Here is a 16,659-nt window from a genome sequence, read left to right as displayed (position 1 = left end):
CTGATGCTATAAATAAACAACTTTCACGGTTGTGAGAGTAAGACCTTCTATTCACAATTACAACATGGTATCGGAGCCTTAGGGTTTTCTTTGCCATCGTGTTACTATTCACCGCTACTGTTCACGTCACTAAACTTTGGTTTTCCAGCAGTTTCTCTCAGCTATTTTGAGGCAGTTTTTTGGGGCTATTTTTAGAGGGTTTTCTGGTTTTTCCAGGCAGTAGTATGGCCTTCTTCCGGCCATGATTTGATTAGGCTTTGTAAAGCACAAGTCTGATTTTTCTTGTGGCTCTGTAGAGCATTGGTATTTTGGGTATCTCTGAAAGAAGTCTGGTGGCTGTTCTGTAATACCAGTGAGGAGGTATGGCAGGTTCTGAGTCTAAGATGGTGATTTTTGATATTATTTCCTCATCTACCAAGTTTACTGAACAGCGTTTAGATGGCAAGAATTTTCAACATTGGCGAAAACTTGTTTTATTCGCTATTTGCGACTTGACAAGGAGGATCATCTCACTAAAGATCCTCCAGAGTCTACTGTAGCTCCAATAGATAAGAAGAATTGGGCCCGCGATGATGCTCGTCTCTATACTCAGATAATTAATTCTATGGAGCTACAGGTCCAGACTATGGTGCCTCATTGTAACACAGTTAAAGAACTCTGGGATTATTTATCTGTGTTGTATTCTGGTCGTGATGATATGCACCGCCTCTATGATGTATCACTTGCATTTTTTCGACCTGACCAGAAGGATCAGACAGTGGCCGATTACTTTGCCGCGTTTAAACGGGTGTTTGAGGAGTGGAATATGCTCCTCCCTATTAGTACTGATATGGAGCAGATGCGCCAACAACGAGAACAATTAGCTATTCTTTCTCTTATGAGTGGTCTCCGTCCGGAATTTGAGTCCGCTCGTTCTCAGATCCTTGCAAGCAAAGAGACCTCCTTGACTGAGGCATATGCTAGAACTAATCGTTCTGTTCGTCCAAGTCCTCATACTGGAACTGTAGGAGATAATTCCGCGCTTGCAGCCTCAGGAGGAGGTCGTGGCTCAAGTGGTCGAGGGTTTGGCCGTGGCGGTGGTCGCGGTAGTGGTAGGGGCCGCACACCTGAGGGCCGTGTTATCTGTTTTTATTGCAATGGTGTTGGTCATACTAAAGAAAAATGCTGGAAATTGCACGGGAGGCCACCAGCTGGGGGGTCGGCTAATATTATGACCAGTGAGAGTGCATCTATCCATTCTGTCGATGAGGGACGTGTGAGTCTCTCAGCTGAGGAGTATTCTCGTCTACTAGCTAATCAGGGAATGTCTTCTGCCACTGTTACACAATCTGAGTCTTCCGCTGCATATTTGACTGCTTCTTCGACAGCTTGGATAATTGACTCAGGAGCATCTGACCATATGACTGGAGCTACTGGTATGCTTTTTGATTATTCATCGACTTCTAGCCACCCAGCTGTAAGGGTTGCTGATGGGTCGTATATCCCTGTGTGTGGTATTGGAAAAGCGTCCCCAACTTCTACTATCAATTTATCATCAGTCTTACATTTACCAGCTTTGCCTTACAATTTATTGTCGGTTAGTGCACTTACAAGGCACTTGAAATGTTCTGTGACGTTTCATGACTCATTTTGTGAATTTCAGGATCTTTCGACGAAGCGAATGATTGGTAGGGGGCGTGCCACTCCAGGAGGGCTCTATGTACTTGATCCAGATTCTTCCTTGTTATCCTGTTCCGCTGTTCCCTCACTGCCTTTACAAGTCCACTGTCGTCTGGGTCATCCTAATATGTCTAATCTAAAGCGTTTGTGTCCTTCACTTCAGTTTGTTTCTGATTTATTTTGCGAGTCATGTCAGTTTGCTAAACACCATCGTGTGTCTTATGCACCTAGAGTCAATAAACGAGCTACTGCTCCATTTGATGTAGTCCATTCGGACATTTGGGGGCCTTGTCCAATTTTATCGAAATCTGGTTTTCGTTATTTTGTTACTTTTGTTGATGATTTTTCTCGTGTCACATGGTTATTTCTTATGCGTGATCGCTCTGAGATTTTCAAAATATTTTGTGACTATTTTGCTGAGATTCGTACTCAATTCTCTGTTCCTATTCGTGTATTACGAACTGACAATGCACGTGAATATTTCTCGTCCAAATTTCAATCATTCTTTGCTACCCATGGTCTTATTCATCAATCGTCATGTCCAGATACGCCACAGCAGAATGGTGTTGCTGAGCGAAAAAAATAGACACTTAATGGAGGTTGCACGTGCACTTATGTTTCATATGAGAGTGCCCAAAGTTTTTTGGGGTGATGCTGTTTTAACTGCAACTTATCTGATTAATGGCATGCCTTCTTCTATTCTTCAGGGGGAGATTCCATTTCAGGTATTGTCACCACATCAGGTTCTTCATTCTCTCCCCTTGCGGGTTTTTGGTTGTACTTGTTACGTTCGAGATATTCGTCCTCATGTGACAAAATTAGATCCAAAGAGTTCCGTTGTATTTTCCTGGGATATTCACGTACCCAACGTGGTTATCGGTGTTATTCAACTGAGTTGGGAAGATATCTCGTGTCAGCTGATGTGTCCTTCAATGAGTCCTGATGTGTCCTTCAATGAGTCATCTCCTTTCTCTTTTGTTTCCCCATCCTCCAGTGTCTCTGAGTCTTCTATTAATGATATCTTGAAGTATGATCTTATTCGTGTGACCACTACTATTACTCCTTTTGCTCCATTTCAGACTTATCACCGTGGTCCTCGTCGTGTTTTTGGCTCAAGTACCCCTACTAGTCCTGTGCCGCCACCACCTATATCTGATGCATCGACGTCTGATCCTCCGTCTGACGCTGATTTACCTATTGCCCTGCGCAAGGGACGAAGAAGTTGTGGTAAATACCCTCTCTCTGCACATATTTCCTATGCTGGCGTTTCTTCATCTGTGTAGGCATTTATATCTGCTTTAGACTCGGTGTCTGTCCCTCGAAATCTTTCAGAGGCCCTATCTTCTCCTGGTTGGTGGCAGGCTATACAAGAGGAGATGTCTGCCTTAGAACTTAATCAGACGTGGGATCTCGTTCCCTTACCACCAGGGAAGAAGGCTATTGGTTGTAAATGGGTATATGTTATTAAAATGAAACCTGATGGATCCGTGGATCGGTTGAAAGCTCGGTTAGTTGCGAAAGGGTATGCTCAAATTTATGGTATTGATTACACTGATACTTTTTCTCCGGTTGCGAAATTAGCTTCCGTCCGGGTTTTAATTTCCCTTGCAGCTTCCTTGGATTGGCCGTTACATCAATTAGATGTGAAGAATGCGTTTCTTCATGGTGACTTGTGGGAGGAGGTGTATTTGGAGCAACCTCCTGGGTTCGTTGCTCAAGGGGAGTCTGGGAGTGTCTGTAGGTTAAAGAAATCATTATATGGCCTGAAGCAATCTCCTCGAGCGTGGTTTGGGAAGTTTAGTTCAGTGGTCTTGGAGTTTGGTCATCGCCGATCCGTGAAGGATCATTCGGTATTTTATCGAAGATCTGGTGTAGGGCATATTCTTCTGGTTGTATATGTTGATGATATTATAATTACTGGCAGTGATAATGCAGGGATTGCCTCCTTGAAAGTCTTTCTTCAGAGTAGGTTTCAAACTAAAGATCTTGGTCCTCTTCGGTATTTTTTGGGGGTTGAAGTTGTGCGTGGTAAGCGTGGAATTTTCTTATCTCAACGTAAGTATGCACTTGATCTACTACGGGATTGTGGTATGAGTGACACAAAACCAAGTGATACCCCTATGCTCCCGGGGGTGAAATTAATGCGTGATAAAGGTGAAATCTATTCGGATCCTGATCGTTATAGACGGTTGGTGGGTAAGTTGAATTACCTAGCGGTCACTCGACCAGATATTGCATTTTCTGTGAGTGTTGTAAGTCAATTTCTATCTAGCCCTCGAGTACCTCATTGGGAGGCTGTGTCCCATATCCTGAGATATATTAAAGCTCATCTAAGTAGGGGTTTGCTTTATAGTAATCATGGATATAAGCAAGGTGAAAAATTATCCATTGATGGTTTTTCTGTTGAGGGGTTTGATGGATTTTCTATTGAGGGATTTTCGGATGCAGATTGGGCTGGATCTCCTTATGATAGGAAGTCCACTACAGGTTACTGTGTATTTGTTGGTGGAAATTTGGTGTCTTGGAAGAGTAAAAAGTAGCATGTTGTTGCACGTTCTAGCGCTGAGTCAGAATATCGGGCACTTGCTCATGTCACGAGTGATGTGACTTATTTACGGCAGTTTCTTGAGGAGGTGGGAGTTTCAGTTTCTGGACCTGCTAAATTATGGTGTGATAGTCAATCAGCTATGCATATTGCGGCTAATCCAGTGTTTCATGAACGTACGAAACACATCGAAGTTGACTGTCACTTTGTTAGAGAAAAACTCGAATCAGGTGATATCTTTCTGAAGCATGTAAGCACAAAGGATCAACTGGGTGATATCTTTACTAAGGCTTTAGCTGGGAGTCGAGTTGAGTACATTTGTAACAAGCTGGGCATGATAAATATATATGCTCCAGCTTGAGGGGGAGTGTTAGAATATATTAGTATTGGGCCCAGCCCACTTGATGTAATACCATTAGGGTTTGTCTCTGATGCTATAAATAAACAACTCTCATGGTTGTGAGAGTAAGACCTTCTATTCACAATTACAACAAAAAAGTTTAAGCTTATCAAGCGTGGTCTGAAAAAATTGGTTATCTCTGATGAGTGGGAAGCATATAGGAACCACTAGACCATAGGTTCGTCAAACGTGATTTATAATAATTTTAAGATCCACCGATGTTATATTTTCTTGCTCTAGCACCCTTTTTTTTTCCCCTTGTGGGTGAAGTGAGACTGGTTTCCTTCCATGCAAAAGGTGGAAAAAATAGGTGCAGAGAAAAATTTTCAATGTGGGCTAGAGAAGAAAATGTAAGATGGATCCTATAGATTCTACTGTGACAATAATTGTTAAAAGTGATGACACACTCTGAATTCATGCAGTTTTATAGGATGCCTATGTTCATAAAGATAAATGTACAATGATTGCTTTTGAAAAAAAAGGGTCAAAAATAAAATTTGTCTTGTGTCCCCTTTTCCAACTTGAATCTGGCTTCTTAAATTAATGTTTACTTGAAAATTATGTCCTCCTTTGTTCAGTTCTTCCTACGAAGCACACTGAGAGTCGGAAAAACTTGAGAGTTCTCCTCAATAACTGGATTTCAAAGCGGTTCTCATACACTAACTTGCATCATATTCATTATGCTTTTAGAAAGATAAATATGATTCTTTTCGTAGTACCATTTTTTTCTTGTGCATTAGGTTGTATTTGGTGAAGATGAAATAGCATACCAAGTTGGTGAAACCTCTGAAATACTCTCAAGTGGTTATCTGTGTGCAACGCCTCATTGTGTCAGGGTACATTCCTCATTTTGATGATGCTGAAGTGTTGGAAAGTTTCTTCCTGGAACTTGCAACTCTAGTCTACTTGTTTTGAACTAATTATATCTTCAATGATGCCATTTTCTGAAAAACCACAGGGCACATACAACATGAGATAAATCATCCTAGTCCCTAGATGATATATGTCAATGATAAAACCACTATGATTGCTGTCATGATGAAATCTATGCAAGTTTATTTGAAAGAAAACAAGTTCCAAAAGGGAGAGTGATTTATGGACGTGCTTGATAAATAGTTACCTCCGTGAACATAACATGCACACAGCAGCTCTCATACTAGCAAAATTGAATTTACTTCAATGGGAAGTTGCGAGGTAGGCCGTCTGGCTCTACACAGTTTTAAAGTCCTGTAACTGTTCAGATACATGTACAAAGCATGCAACTTTGTCCATCTATAACCTGAATACTTCTATGTAGTCCATTCTTCTGAAACTGCTCAAGGGCATGTCTAATTATGGGAGTTATACTGCAAACTAAAGATGATCGTATATTTGCAAAATATAGGTCTTAGGTCACTTTTTTGACATATTGGCATGCTGAAGCTGGACTCAAGTTTTCCAAACTGTGTTCAGAGCATAGTATTTGACCTTTCTATTTTCACTTACATTTTGATGAATTTTTTTCTTTCTTGTTTTAAGAGAATCTTTTTGGTGTAGAAAGTCTCAAATTCAGAATCTTCAAGCGTTTTCTATGAGTTCTTATATTTCTTGAAATATTAATTTCCATATACATGTTATATTGGCATGAAAGATTGCTCCTCTCTTGCTTCATGAAGGTGAAGAGAATGTTGCTTCGCATAATTGAGTTGATGTTTAGATACTTCTATTACTTGGCTTCATCGTAAATCGAATCTCCCAATATTGCCCCTATGTTCTTCTCTCACCGATTTTCTTCCTATTCTATGTCATGTGATGAGTCAATAACAACAGGTTTTCTTGATTTGTTAATTCTTTTAGGCACCAAAAGGAAAGGAGGCTTCTTGTCTTGACCGATCTACATTTGCATTATTCATGCAACCTGACTGGTATGTGTTCTGTAAACAGGATGCACAAGTCTACAATCGAGTCTCTTTTGCCAGAATCATGTGGTTAAGCTATGAGATAATGCTATATTGTCCTGAATGAATTTTGGGACTACTATGGCACCCACTTCCAAAAGTCTGTTGCTTCTGTTGCTATGCTATGTATGGAATATAATGTCTTTTTTCTTGGGAAATTAGGTTTACTGCAGCCTGTATTTGTGCATTATCTATCTATCAAAATCAAATTCCATATTAATTAAATCTTTTGCTGTTGTAGGGAGGAAAAGCTTAATTTTCCAGAGGAGGGGCACATCCACAAAGAGGTATGTGGTTTACTGCATTTCCAATCGAGAAATTGTCCGTAAATTCAAGAATACAAAAGCTTTCAAAATCCCTAGACAGGTTTGATTTGAATGAGATGAAATAAATGAGAAAAAAGGACAAAAAATTGAAAAATTTCCTTCGGATAGAACTTTTGCAAGCACATGCATATATAACGTTTGGCCTTCTCTGTAACTACCCGTTAGTGATTAGTCCAACTCCGAAGGCTGGTGGTATAGTAAGTGTTGACCATCATTCCTGCAGAAGTTTCTTTTGACTATTTTGCTAAAAATTTAGTGAAGCGAGAACTATCCCTAAAATTCACCATTTTAACTTGATTATTCTTACCAAGTACCAAGTAGTTACTCTGTCGTTTTGATTATCATTTTTACCACACCAGTAATTCTTGTGGCCTTATTGATTGCATTTAGTGTAAGCTCAGGTACAGGTTAAAGTTGAATCCCTCTAATAGTGTTATTATATCTTTGTAGACCACAACATGCGTTTTGAGTTGATTAAAGGATAACTTTTTTTAAAAGCAGAGTGTAGTTACTAAACTGTTTTTGTTGGGTGTGTATTTTGCAGCTGATCCCTGCAAATGGTTCCCTAACGTTTGGAGAGTACAAAGAGAAGCTGCTGGACAACTATTACCACCTGAAAATGTGAAGACCACACACATGTTTGCGTAAGCTGTAATTAGTTTCCCAATAAAGGTTCTCTTAGTGCTTAAGCTGACCTAATAACGAGTCAATCAAGGTTCTCTTGTGTGTGAACCGATTCTGGAAATTTGCAGCACAAAATGATCTGGTTTCCGTATATATATATATATATATATATATATATATATATATATATATATATATATATATATATATATATATATATATATATATGATGTAATGCAATTGGATTTGGGTGCTTTGCAATTTGTTTAAAATTTGTGAACTATGAATTATAGCTATTGAGTAGCATATATTGTTGGTGCAAAACAAACCGCCATTTCATGGCTCGAATTCTAAGACTATTTTGGGATCATAATATGGTCAAATTGAAATTGTCCCATTTCAAACAATTTTGGACCATTTTGAGATTTGATCCCAAACAACCCTCACCTAATTATTGAACTACCCAAAATATCCTCATCATCTTCCTCTCTCTCCACCTCTCTCTCTCCCTCTTTGGTTGGCGACACAACAGCAGCTCTCATCGTCTTCCTCTCTCGTTTGCGGCACAAGCCATGAGAGTGTGGACTAGCTGAGCATCTGTCTCTTGAGAATCAACTAGCACCACGGGTCGGGCTAATTCCGATGAATCAGTGCCATCGGAAACTACAATTGTTGAAGTGCATGATGATTGCGGCCGGAAACTGCAGTTGTTAAACACGAGACTGATACAGATGTTGCTGTTTAGAAATGGAGGAATTCCTTTGACCCAATAGAGGATCTGTCGGAGATTGGTATTGTTGATCTTGGATTGTATGGTCTATACTGTAACGCCCCTCTCTCCTTAGGTATACCAAAGTGTACCTACATCCACAAGGACGTGGCCGGCAGGGGACACCCCATCCCCCGAACCGATTCCCAACCCAATAAATAAACCAAATGAAATAAATATAGCAATAACTCCTGAAACATAGCATGGAAACAGTATTGTCTCTAGAATACCCATATACATAACCATCGAAACCATTGGAGTACAAACACAACAGTGGAATAATAAAACATACCAAAACCCCACACCCTGCTAAGTGAGTAAGCTCGAGGCTACACATCAACTCACGCATCCCGTCACCGATCACCATCACCTGCGTCTAACTTACCTGAAAGGGAATAAAGAAAAGGGGGTGAGTCATAAAGCTCAGTAGGATATAGAAGGGGAACACCGATATCAAACATAGAATCAAGCAATAATACGTGAATAAGAAGTATAATATGAATGTCAACAAACAATAATCCAACCAAACCGTATTGAAGCTGATATAGCAATACAATTACGTAACCACAAACACCAATTCCCAATAATCCATAATTAAATACTCAATATAGAGTATAATAAATTCACTCCAGCTTCATAAATCCAAACCCTTGATTCAAAATCCTTAACCCAAAATCCAAAATCCATAATCCACCCCTTAACCCACCCTAATCCCCGTAGGGCGTCTCCCAATCAAGGTCCACACCGAAACTGGATGAGGATCGAGAATCTCGATAGCATAGCCTATACTAGAAGGCGTCCCCAGTGATGCACCTCACCTCAAACGGTCTACAGGTACGTACTCGGTCTATTGTATTATCCATCATATTCCAATATATTAGGCTCCTATATGGGCCCCACAGTCTACATAAACCACCCCAAATCTCCTCACTCTTGACAATAAACACATACACGTGAAGTGGAACCCACCACGAAAGGTGGCCCCATAGAAGACTAAACCCATGAATGCGTGACTAGTCCGGAACACAAGCCAAAAAACAATATCGACAACAAGAAGAATTTAAGCAATGATACTCAACAAGGAATGTTTAAAGTGTTTAAACAAGTCGTATTTCCACCCCCGAAAACCAACAGAATCACAATATAACAAGAGTCCATAAAACCGAAACCTCGAGTCATAAGCAAGAGATAGGTAAACCCCTACCTAGAAATCAGGATGCTAATGCAACGTACACGTCTCCTAACTTCAAAAGTCAACTCGCTCTGAATCCCACTCAGAATCACCGAATATACCGTCTACACCAGAAAATACAACATATGAAAATACAGTTAAAATACGTCCACTCAACTATGGTCAAAGTCGACCTATGAATATTGTTAAACAAGATCAATAGTGTCAAACTGGGTCAAATAGTGTCAAATCGGGTCAAACATCAGTCAACTCACCTGGACTCGGTTGAACTCGACCAATGGTGTTACGGGCGATCCGGCCACCAAAACCGACCAAGCCGTACACCAAATTGAAGAGCTCAAAGAGACGAACTCATACATACCTGAATCCAGCCAAACCGTCGTCGGAACCAGCCCAATCGGCCAAGGGAAGCTCACGGCAACCGGAACTGCAAACGTCGATTTCTCCTCAATGGCTGCTCCGCTCAACCCGATTCCACTTGGGTTTTACTCACCCCATTCCTGCGCTCAGTTTGATAGCAATCGTGCACGTCACCTTCACCGAAATCAGAAGATCATCGATGAACCCGTGTGTTCAAGAGAGAGAAAGTAAGAGAGAGAAAATTGCGTGAAGTGAGGGTGTTTTTGAAAATTTTGAAAAGTTTAAGTATTTACATAATTAACTAAAACTTTCACTTTAGTCCCTATTGTTCTTACAAAAATGCCACTCCCAAAATTTGTTATCCATTAAACTTTGAAAATTGACAATAAATCCAATTTAAATCCGATTTGAGTAATTCTTGCACCAAAATTTCCTTTTCAAAAATCCTCCATTTAAGGAAAATATTTCCATATTTTTATCCTAATTTAATTTTTATTATCTCCAAATGTCGATTCACGGTTATCAAGGTTCACCCCACCTCAATCAATGCGTCAAAATACCACATATAGTGTATAATCGGGTCAGGATATTACATTCTCCTCCCCTTAAGAAAATTTCGTCCCCGAAATTAAAATCATACCTAGGTAGTGAACAACTCTAGATATCTAGCTTGCATGTCAGACTCCAACTCCCAAGTCGCCTCCTCAGCTCCATAATGTTGTCATATCACCTTTATTAAGGGTATGGTCTTCGATCGTAGTCACCTCTCTTGTTTATCCGCAATCCTAATAGGGTGTCTCCCAGTCCAGGTCCACACTGAAACTGGATGAGGATCGGGAATCTCGATAGCATAGCCTACACCAGAGGGCGTCCCTAGTGATGCACCTCACCTCAGACGGTCTATAGGTACGTACCCGATCTATTATATTATACATCATAATCTAATATATTAGGCTCCAATATGGGCCCCACAGTCTAGATAAATCACCAACAATAAACACATATACGTGAAGTGGAACCCACCACGAAAGGTGGCCCCACAGAAGACTAAGCCCACGAAGGTGTGACTAGTTCGGAACACAATTATTTGACTAATTAACTAATTATTTTTTAAAATCAATTAACTAATTATTCTAAGTAGTTATGTTTATTTTATAAATTAGTTGTAATTTATTTCGCAACTTTTTTGTGTTTGTTACAATTAAAATGCATAATACCCCTGCATGTAATTTGCCACATTATATTAGTCAACATATATGTTAGTAGCAAAAGTTGAACCAAACACCAGAAACCATTTAGACAGTATATCTGCTACCATTATTGCTCAGCATATATGCTACCATCATATCTGCTATATATACGCTACTGACAAAATTGTCTGCTAAACGGACCCTATATACAACTTTCCTCCAATGACCAAATAGCAAAACTTGTATTAGTATAATTGTTCAAGCATTTCTATATTATTGTAAATATCATGAAGTATTAAAATTTTCTAATTATTATTTATATTTAAAAAATATATTATTTATTTATAATATTGAACTGGTTTGTACCCGATCCAACCCTCACCTCCTGCCAATTATTTTATTTTTGTGATTGTTGTGACAACAAGGTTGTTCGATGATTAAACATATTGCCATGAGGGTTGTCCTTATAGACAAATGCATATTATTGAGAGAATTTATTTCCAAGTGGAGGGTTGCTCTTGCTTCTCTCGTGTTTTAATTGTTTGATTCGTATTGTGAACATGAATTGTTTGTTTATTTTATTTTATTTGAATTATTGTAGGAGCATGTTAGGGTGTTCTTAAGTATAATACTATGTATCAGGGTACGTGGAGGGAGGGGCTACATTAGGCTGTAGTCATCCCCCACCCCAATTATATATATATATATATATACATATGTTATGGTGATAATATACTAAGATTTAGCTAGAGGAAACCCACATGGTCATTATTTAGATGAAAAGTAGTGGTTTTGATAGAGGTTCGATCTTGTCGCCATGCATGAAGAGGTTACCACCACCATGCTTAATCTTCCAGAGTCTTCATTCTCTCTGAGCCCTATAGCCTTGGTATTCACCTTGAATAATCATTTTAGTCATACGGGCCTTAGTTATTGTGAACCTGATTTTTTGAAATATAGATGGTTATGTTGGTTGGGCCTATTTCTTCCTTTTTCGTCTTTGACCACTTACAAGTCCTCAGAGCCCACAACTTAAAAATCAATCAGTATTTGTAACTCATTTATTAATATTATTATCTTGTCAAAAGACCACTGGTCTACAGTACACATTTGTAATTGAAATAAGCTTTCAGCCCTCGTACACGTTAAGTAAGTAATAACATTATCATGCTCCTTCTTCCACCTCCTAATATTGTAAATGGTCCTTAAAAAAAATTCCAAAGGCTCTGCTCTAGACCTTCTTCAACTTTTAGTAGTCCGCACATCAAATCTTGTTCCGGCCCTACTATTTATGGCATGTTATCTGGGAACATTCATCTTATGCTTTGGATGATGGTTGTTTCATTGCAAAGATGGAAATTGAAATTTCTCTAAAGTTTTGGAGCAACTTGGAGACTTTAATGGGAATGTTCTTGGGAGTAGCAAAGATCAATTCAATGTAACATAGCCTTGGTACATGCAATACCAATTTTCAAGGCAGTCTAGGTATATATGCAAAGTAAATTTTATCTTGAATTCATTTACCACGCCACTCCTCATCCACATTGCATTCAATTTCAGCTTCCCACCTATTCAAACTCTTGTATTATATACCCACTGTCTCTAAGAAAGCTCAAGTAAAGAAAAAAACCCAAAAGAGAGAATCATCACAGAAAAAATGAGAGGAAGCACAAAGATGGAAGTGTCATACATGGTGGTAATGGTGGTCGCTACATTGGCCATGACATCAATGGCAACATTTGAAGAGGATGAGAAGGAATGTGCCGACCAGCTTGCAAACCTTGCATCATGCATTCCTTTTGTTGGTGGCACTGCCAGTAAGCCAACTCCCCAGTGTTGCCAGGACACACAAAAAGTGAAGACCAACAAGCCCAAGTGCCTATGTGTGCTCATCAAAGAGAGCACTGACCCTTCAATGGGTCTCCCTGTCAACACCACTTTGGCACTCCAAATGCCTTCTATTTGCAAAATTGATGCCAGTATCTCTAACTGTCCAAGTAATTTCACCCTTCAAATTCTATGAACTGAAAAACTTTTATCTCATACTAATATGCCAACTCTTGTTTGGTGATCTATTTTTCCAGCTCTACTGAACCTCTCACCCGACTCCCCGGATGCAAAGATCTTCAAAGATGCTGCAGGTTCAGATTCTAGCACATCTTCAACGGCAAATTCATCGCCAACTTCTGCCTCTTCTGCTACATCATCAACGTCTTCTTCCTCTGGGTCCAGTTCACAAACGGATTCAAAGAGCAATGATGGAGCCAAAATGAAGTTAGTGGGGAGACTGAATATCTTGGTGATGTTGGCTTCTGTTGCATGGATATTCATCTGAGCTGCAAATCAGGACATTGAGGATGGCTTATATAGGCAGTTACATTGGTACGGGCTTCGTAGGGGTCAGAGGCAGTTCTGGTTCTTTGCTGTTTATTACCTTCAGAATTTCCTGTAATAGTAGGGAATAATAACAGAGAGGAAAGGTTCTTAAACCTAATTAATATGCATTCCTCCTAATGCAAACTATCTTTCATTTATGATAACACTTGGAGCAAGTGAATTGCATATAAAATGCTAGCAATCACAAACATCCTAAAACCAAAATCCAGTGTCAAACTAGGGTTGAGTCAATTCTAGACACGACAGCCCGATCCAGAGGGCCAGGAACCAACAGTCCAGAACATAGTAGGTCGTGATGCCATCACCTAAGTAAAGTCCATGCTGACGTTCAAGTTGAACCTGAAGTGGCACTACGTTTTCAAGTAAGGACAAAAGCCATTTCAGAATCATAGAGAAAGGCAAAGGTTAAACAAATCATGATCTAGAAGTTTTTAATTTGATTCAAACCATTTCACTAATATATAATCAATGTGAATATATACAAAGGTAATTTGATTCACAAAGATGAAGCCCGTGGAGGAAGCACATGACCCATCTACCCGAAAGTTATCCCCATTCTATGAAAGAATAGAAAGATCCCCCATTCTTTGTTGCTCTCTATGTTTCATACTTGACTGGAGTCAGCAGATGAAGATGATTGCCTACTGTTTACACGAACCATTTGTTTACAGATTGGACATAGTGCCCTGACCTTGAGCCATTTATCCACACAAACACCATGGAATAGATGCGAACAGGGCAGCTCCTTCAAATCTTCACTATCCTCATATCTTGCCAAGCAAATGCAACAGACCTACACCAAGGTATGAAAAGAATAATGCTTGTTCAAAAAAACAGGTATGAGGACTACTTCAATCAAAAAGCAGCAATAATAAAAAGCTGAGGCATTCCAGAACTTACAGCATCGTCACTGGAGATAACACGCTCCCTCTCTGTTCCTGCTGCCACAACTCCATCTTCACCAATTTTTATCTCTCCATCCCTTGTGTTGCTACTACCATTTTTCAGTAACTTAAATTTGTAAGTAGGCAAAGCATTGATGCATTGAGTAGGGGCTGCTCTTCTTGAACTCAGGCGCCCACGGAGGCACAATGCAATTGAAAATAGAACAAAAGGCGTGGCGTACTTGATGTATCCAAAGGTAAGAAACATGACACTGAGTCTGCAAAAACAGTTGAAGATGAAGTGTCGAGATCTTCAGCAGAAATGTTTATAAGCACCCTCAAGCCACTGAGTGGTACCTGTACAAACTAGGAGCCTTAGATGAAGAAGAGTGGTCTCCTAATATCCAATAATTGCCAACTCCGAACCAAAGCGCAAAGCTTATTTCATATCCAAGCTTTAAGTTATCCACAACGGAATAAAGCCTGGCAATGTTGGGAAACAAAATTCATTCTTAACAAAAATAGTAACTGTTGAAGATCAAATGCTTACAAACATTAAGCATTATCATATCTGAATTGCACAATCTAACTTTCCTCCGTAATCTCTTATGACCTTGAAGACAAGCTTTCATACAATCATAAGGTTGCATCATCACAAAGCCAAAGTGCAAAAGGCCTTGCCAAACCCAGGTATTGTTTTTTATTCATTTATGATGATTGTCCTAATTTCGAACATTCTGAGCACGCATTGTGAAGAAATCACTAACTATTGAGACTGAATAATCCTCTTCTTTACCCAGACATTCAAAAGATTTCATTCTTTGTACATAAAATTGAATCAACGCTTACAGAAACAGAAAAGAGTCGTACCTAGGGTAGGCAAGGAAGTACCGATTGAAGAGAATAAGAAGACTCGCCGCACAAATAGCTGCGTAGACGATGACCCAAATGAAGAGTCCGTCCGGCGGCTTCTCGTGTCTTCGTCTCGACACTACCAGCACGACTATCGCCGCCATGATTTCGCCGACAGTGTAGATGAGTTTAAGTAAATGCCAATACAAAAACACCGTGTACGAATTTCCAGTGTTGGTCCCAACGGAAGTCGATCGAGCATTCTCGTTCTGGGTTTCCTCGGAACCGTTGATTGTTCCTGCCTCTTCTACACGCTCACTGATTTCCGGCGACGGCTCCATGGAAATCGATTACCCTCTTCACCTGCCACTACTCAGCCAAAAACCCCAAACGACAAAGAGAGTATATATTTGTGTGAAATGTGAAAAAGTCCGACCTTGTTGGAATATTGTGTTTTCTTATGCTGATTCTCATATCATTGATGTGACCCAAAGAAAAAAAAGTGTCATATACAATTCAAAACTGTATATATTATACCATCACAATAGACGGTAACTTTTGATAGTTGAAGAAGTGATAAGATGGTGTGTATTATTCTAGTGATAAAGGTTCAAATTTCTCTTTCTGTTAAAAAAAAATTTTCATAAACAAAGAAATGTATTGGTGGATTGAAGATTTGGTTTGAAAAGAAATGGTATGGTGAAGTGAATGACAAATTCGGTCAGGGCAAATGCAATAAGAAACAATTTATTGGGCCAACATTTTTGTTGGCCCGATCCCACCTCTATTACACAAAAAGTCAAGTCAAACACGTATTCTAATACAGCCACATCAGCAAAACACAAATTTCTATACACTTTTTCTTCCCACACACTTTCTCTTTCCACCCAACCCAACAACATTCCATTCCTCCATATTATCCACAACAAAACTACACCAAAACATTAAATATCAATACATTCACATCAGCAAAACACTTATCCCAATACAGCCACATAAACAAAACACATTTTACAATACAACCACATCAGCAAAAGACAACATCTTTGTTGGCCCAATACCACTTCACCATTGCATTTGCCCTCATCAATTGAGGAAGAAGGATGTGCTTTTGAAGTTGTGCTGATTGTGTTATATATCAATGATGTAATGAAAAAAATGGAGAAGTTATTTTGATGAATTGTTGAATAGATAATGATCAATGGAGGAAAGCTTGGAGAATTTAACGTTCCTTGGAAAGATAGAGGGGGTGCCAGGTATGTCTTATGCCCGAGTTTAAGGAGGCTCTAAAGAAGATGAATTTTTAGTCAAGAGTGAAAATGGACATTTTAACCTTTTTCAGACGGTACATTCACACTAACTTATAGTAAAAAAAAGAAACCATATGACCCTAATTCTTTTTAAAAAATGACTTTTTAATCACCAAAAAATCCAAATAAAAAACAATATAGCAAAGAAATTCAACAGGGTATTAAAATGACAGACATATCACATAAATTATGGGGGAATAATTCAAGATGAACA

At 39.3% G+C, this 16,659-nt stretch overlaps 3 protein-coding genes across 3 annotated transcripts in view; 2 read left to right on the top strand and 1 right to left on the bottom strand.

Annotated features, from left to right (window-relative positions):
* The window catches only part of LOC119992769, a 51,989-nt gene extending 44,497 nt beyond the window's left edge, over nt 1-7,492 (top strand). Inside the window, exons 12-15 of the mRNA XM_038839560.1 lie at nt 5,345-5,440; nt 6,441-6,508; nt 6,783-6,828; nt 7,412-7,492. Of these exons, the coding sequence (XP_038695488.1) occupies nt 5,345-5,440; nt 6,441-6,508; nt 6,783-6,828; nt 7,412-7,492 (291 nt within the window). The remainder of the gene's footprint in view (nt 1-5,344; nt 5,441-6,440; nt 6,509-6,782; nt 6,829-7,411) is intronic.
* Nucleotides 7,493-12,658: 5,166 nt separating this feature from the next.
* LOC119993564 (non-specific lipid transfer protein GPI-anchored 13-like) lies at nt 12,659-13,047 on the top strand. The gene has a single exon (XM_038840747.1). The coding sequence runs from the start codon at nt 12,660-12,662 to the stop codon at nt 13,023-13,025; it is 366 nt and encodes a 121-aa protein (XP_038696675.1). The 5' UTR covers nt 12,659; the 3' UTR covers nt 13,026-13,047.
* A 774-nt stretch (nt 13,048-13,821) lies between these two features.
* Nucleotides 13,822-15,579, bottom strand: LOC119993563 (E3 ubiquitin protein ligase RIE1-like). The gene is made up of 4 exons (XM_038840746.1): nt 15,154-15,579; nt 14,641-14,766; nt 14,300-14,561; nt 13,822-14,192 (listed from the first exon to the last, which is right to left on the bottom strand). Exons 1-4 carry the CDS (start codon nt 15,474-15,476, stop codon nt 14,004-14,006), a joined length of 900 nt encoding a protein of 299 aa, XP_038696674.1. The 5' UTR covers nt 15,477-15,579; the 3' UTR covers nt 13,822-14,003.
* Nucleotides 15,580-16,659: the final 1,080 nt, after the last annotated feature.

Source organism: Tripterygium wilfordii, chromosome 23, assembly GCF_013401445.1.
Source record: "Tripterygium wilfordii isolate XIE 37 chromosome 23, ASM1340144v1, whole genome shotgun sequence".
In the NCBI taxonomy this organism is placed as follows: domain Eukaryota; kingdom Viridiplantae; phylum Streptophyta; class Magnoliopsida; order Celastrales; family Celastraceae; genus Tripterygium; species Tripterygium wilfordii.
This window is presented reverse-complemented; position numbering and strand designations above follow the sequence as displayed.

What these genes read in the sequence shown, in the direction of transcription:
- LOC119993564 (XM_038840747.1), top strand. Translation starts at nt 12,660, where the DNA reads ATGAGAGGAAGCACAAAGATGGAAGTGTCATACATGGTGGTAATGGTG.
- LOC119993563 (XM_038840746.1), bottom strand. Translation starts at nt 15,476, where the DNA reads ATGGAGCCGTCGCCGGAAATCAGTGAGCGTGTAGAAGAGGCAGGAACA. An exon ending in TACTTCCTTGCCTACCCTAG is followed by an intron (nt 14,767 to 15,153) that starts GTACGACTCTTT and finishes CAACATTGCCAG; the next exon opens with GCTTTATTCCGTTGTGGATA. An exon ending in AAGGCTCCTAGTTTGTACAG is followed by an intron (nt 14,562 to 14,640) that starts GTACCACTCAGT and finishes CTGTTTTTGCAG; the next exon opens with ACTCAGTGTCATGTTTCTTA.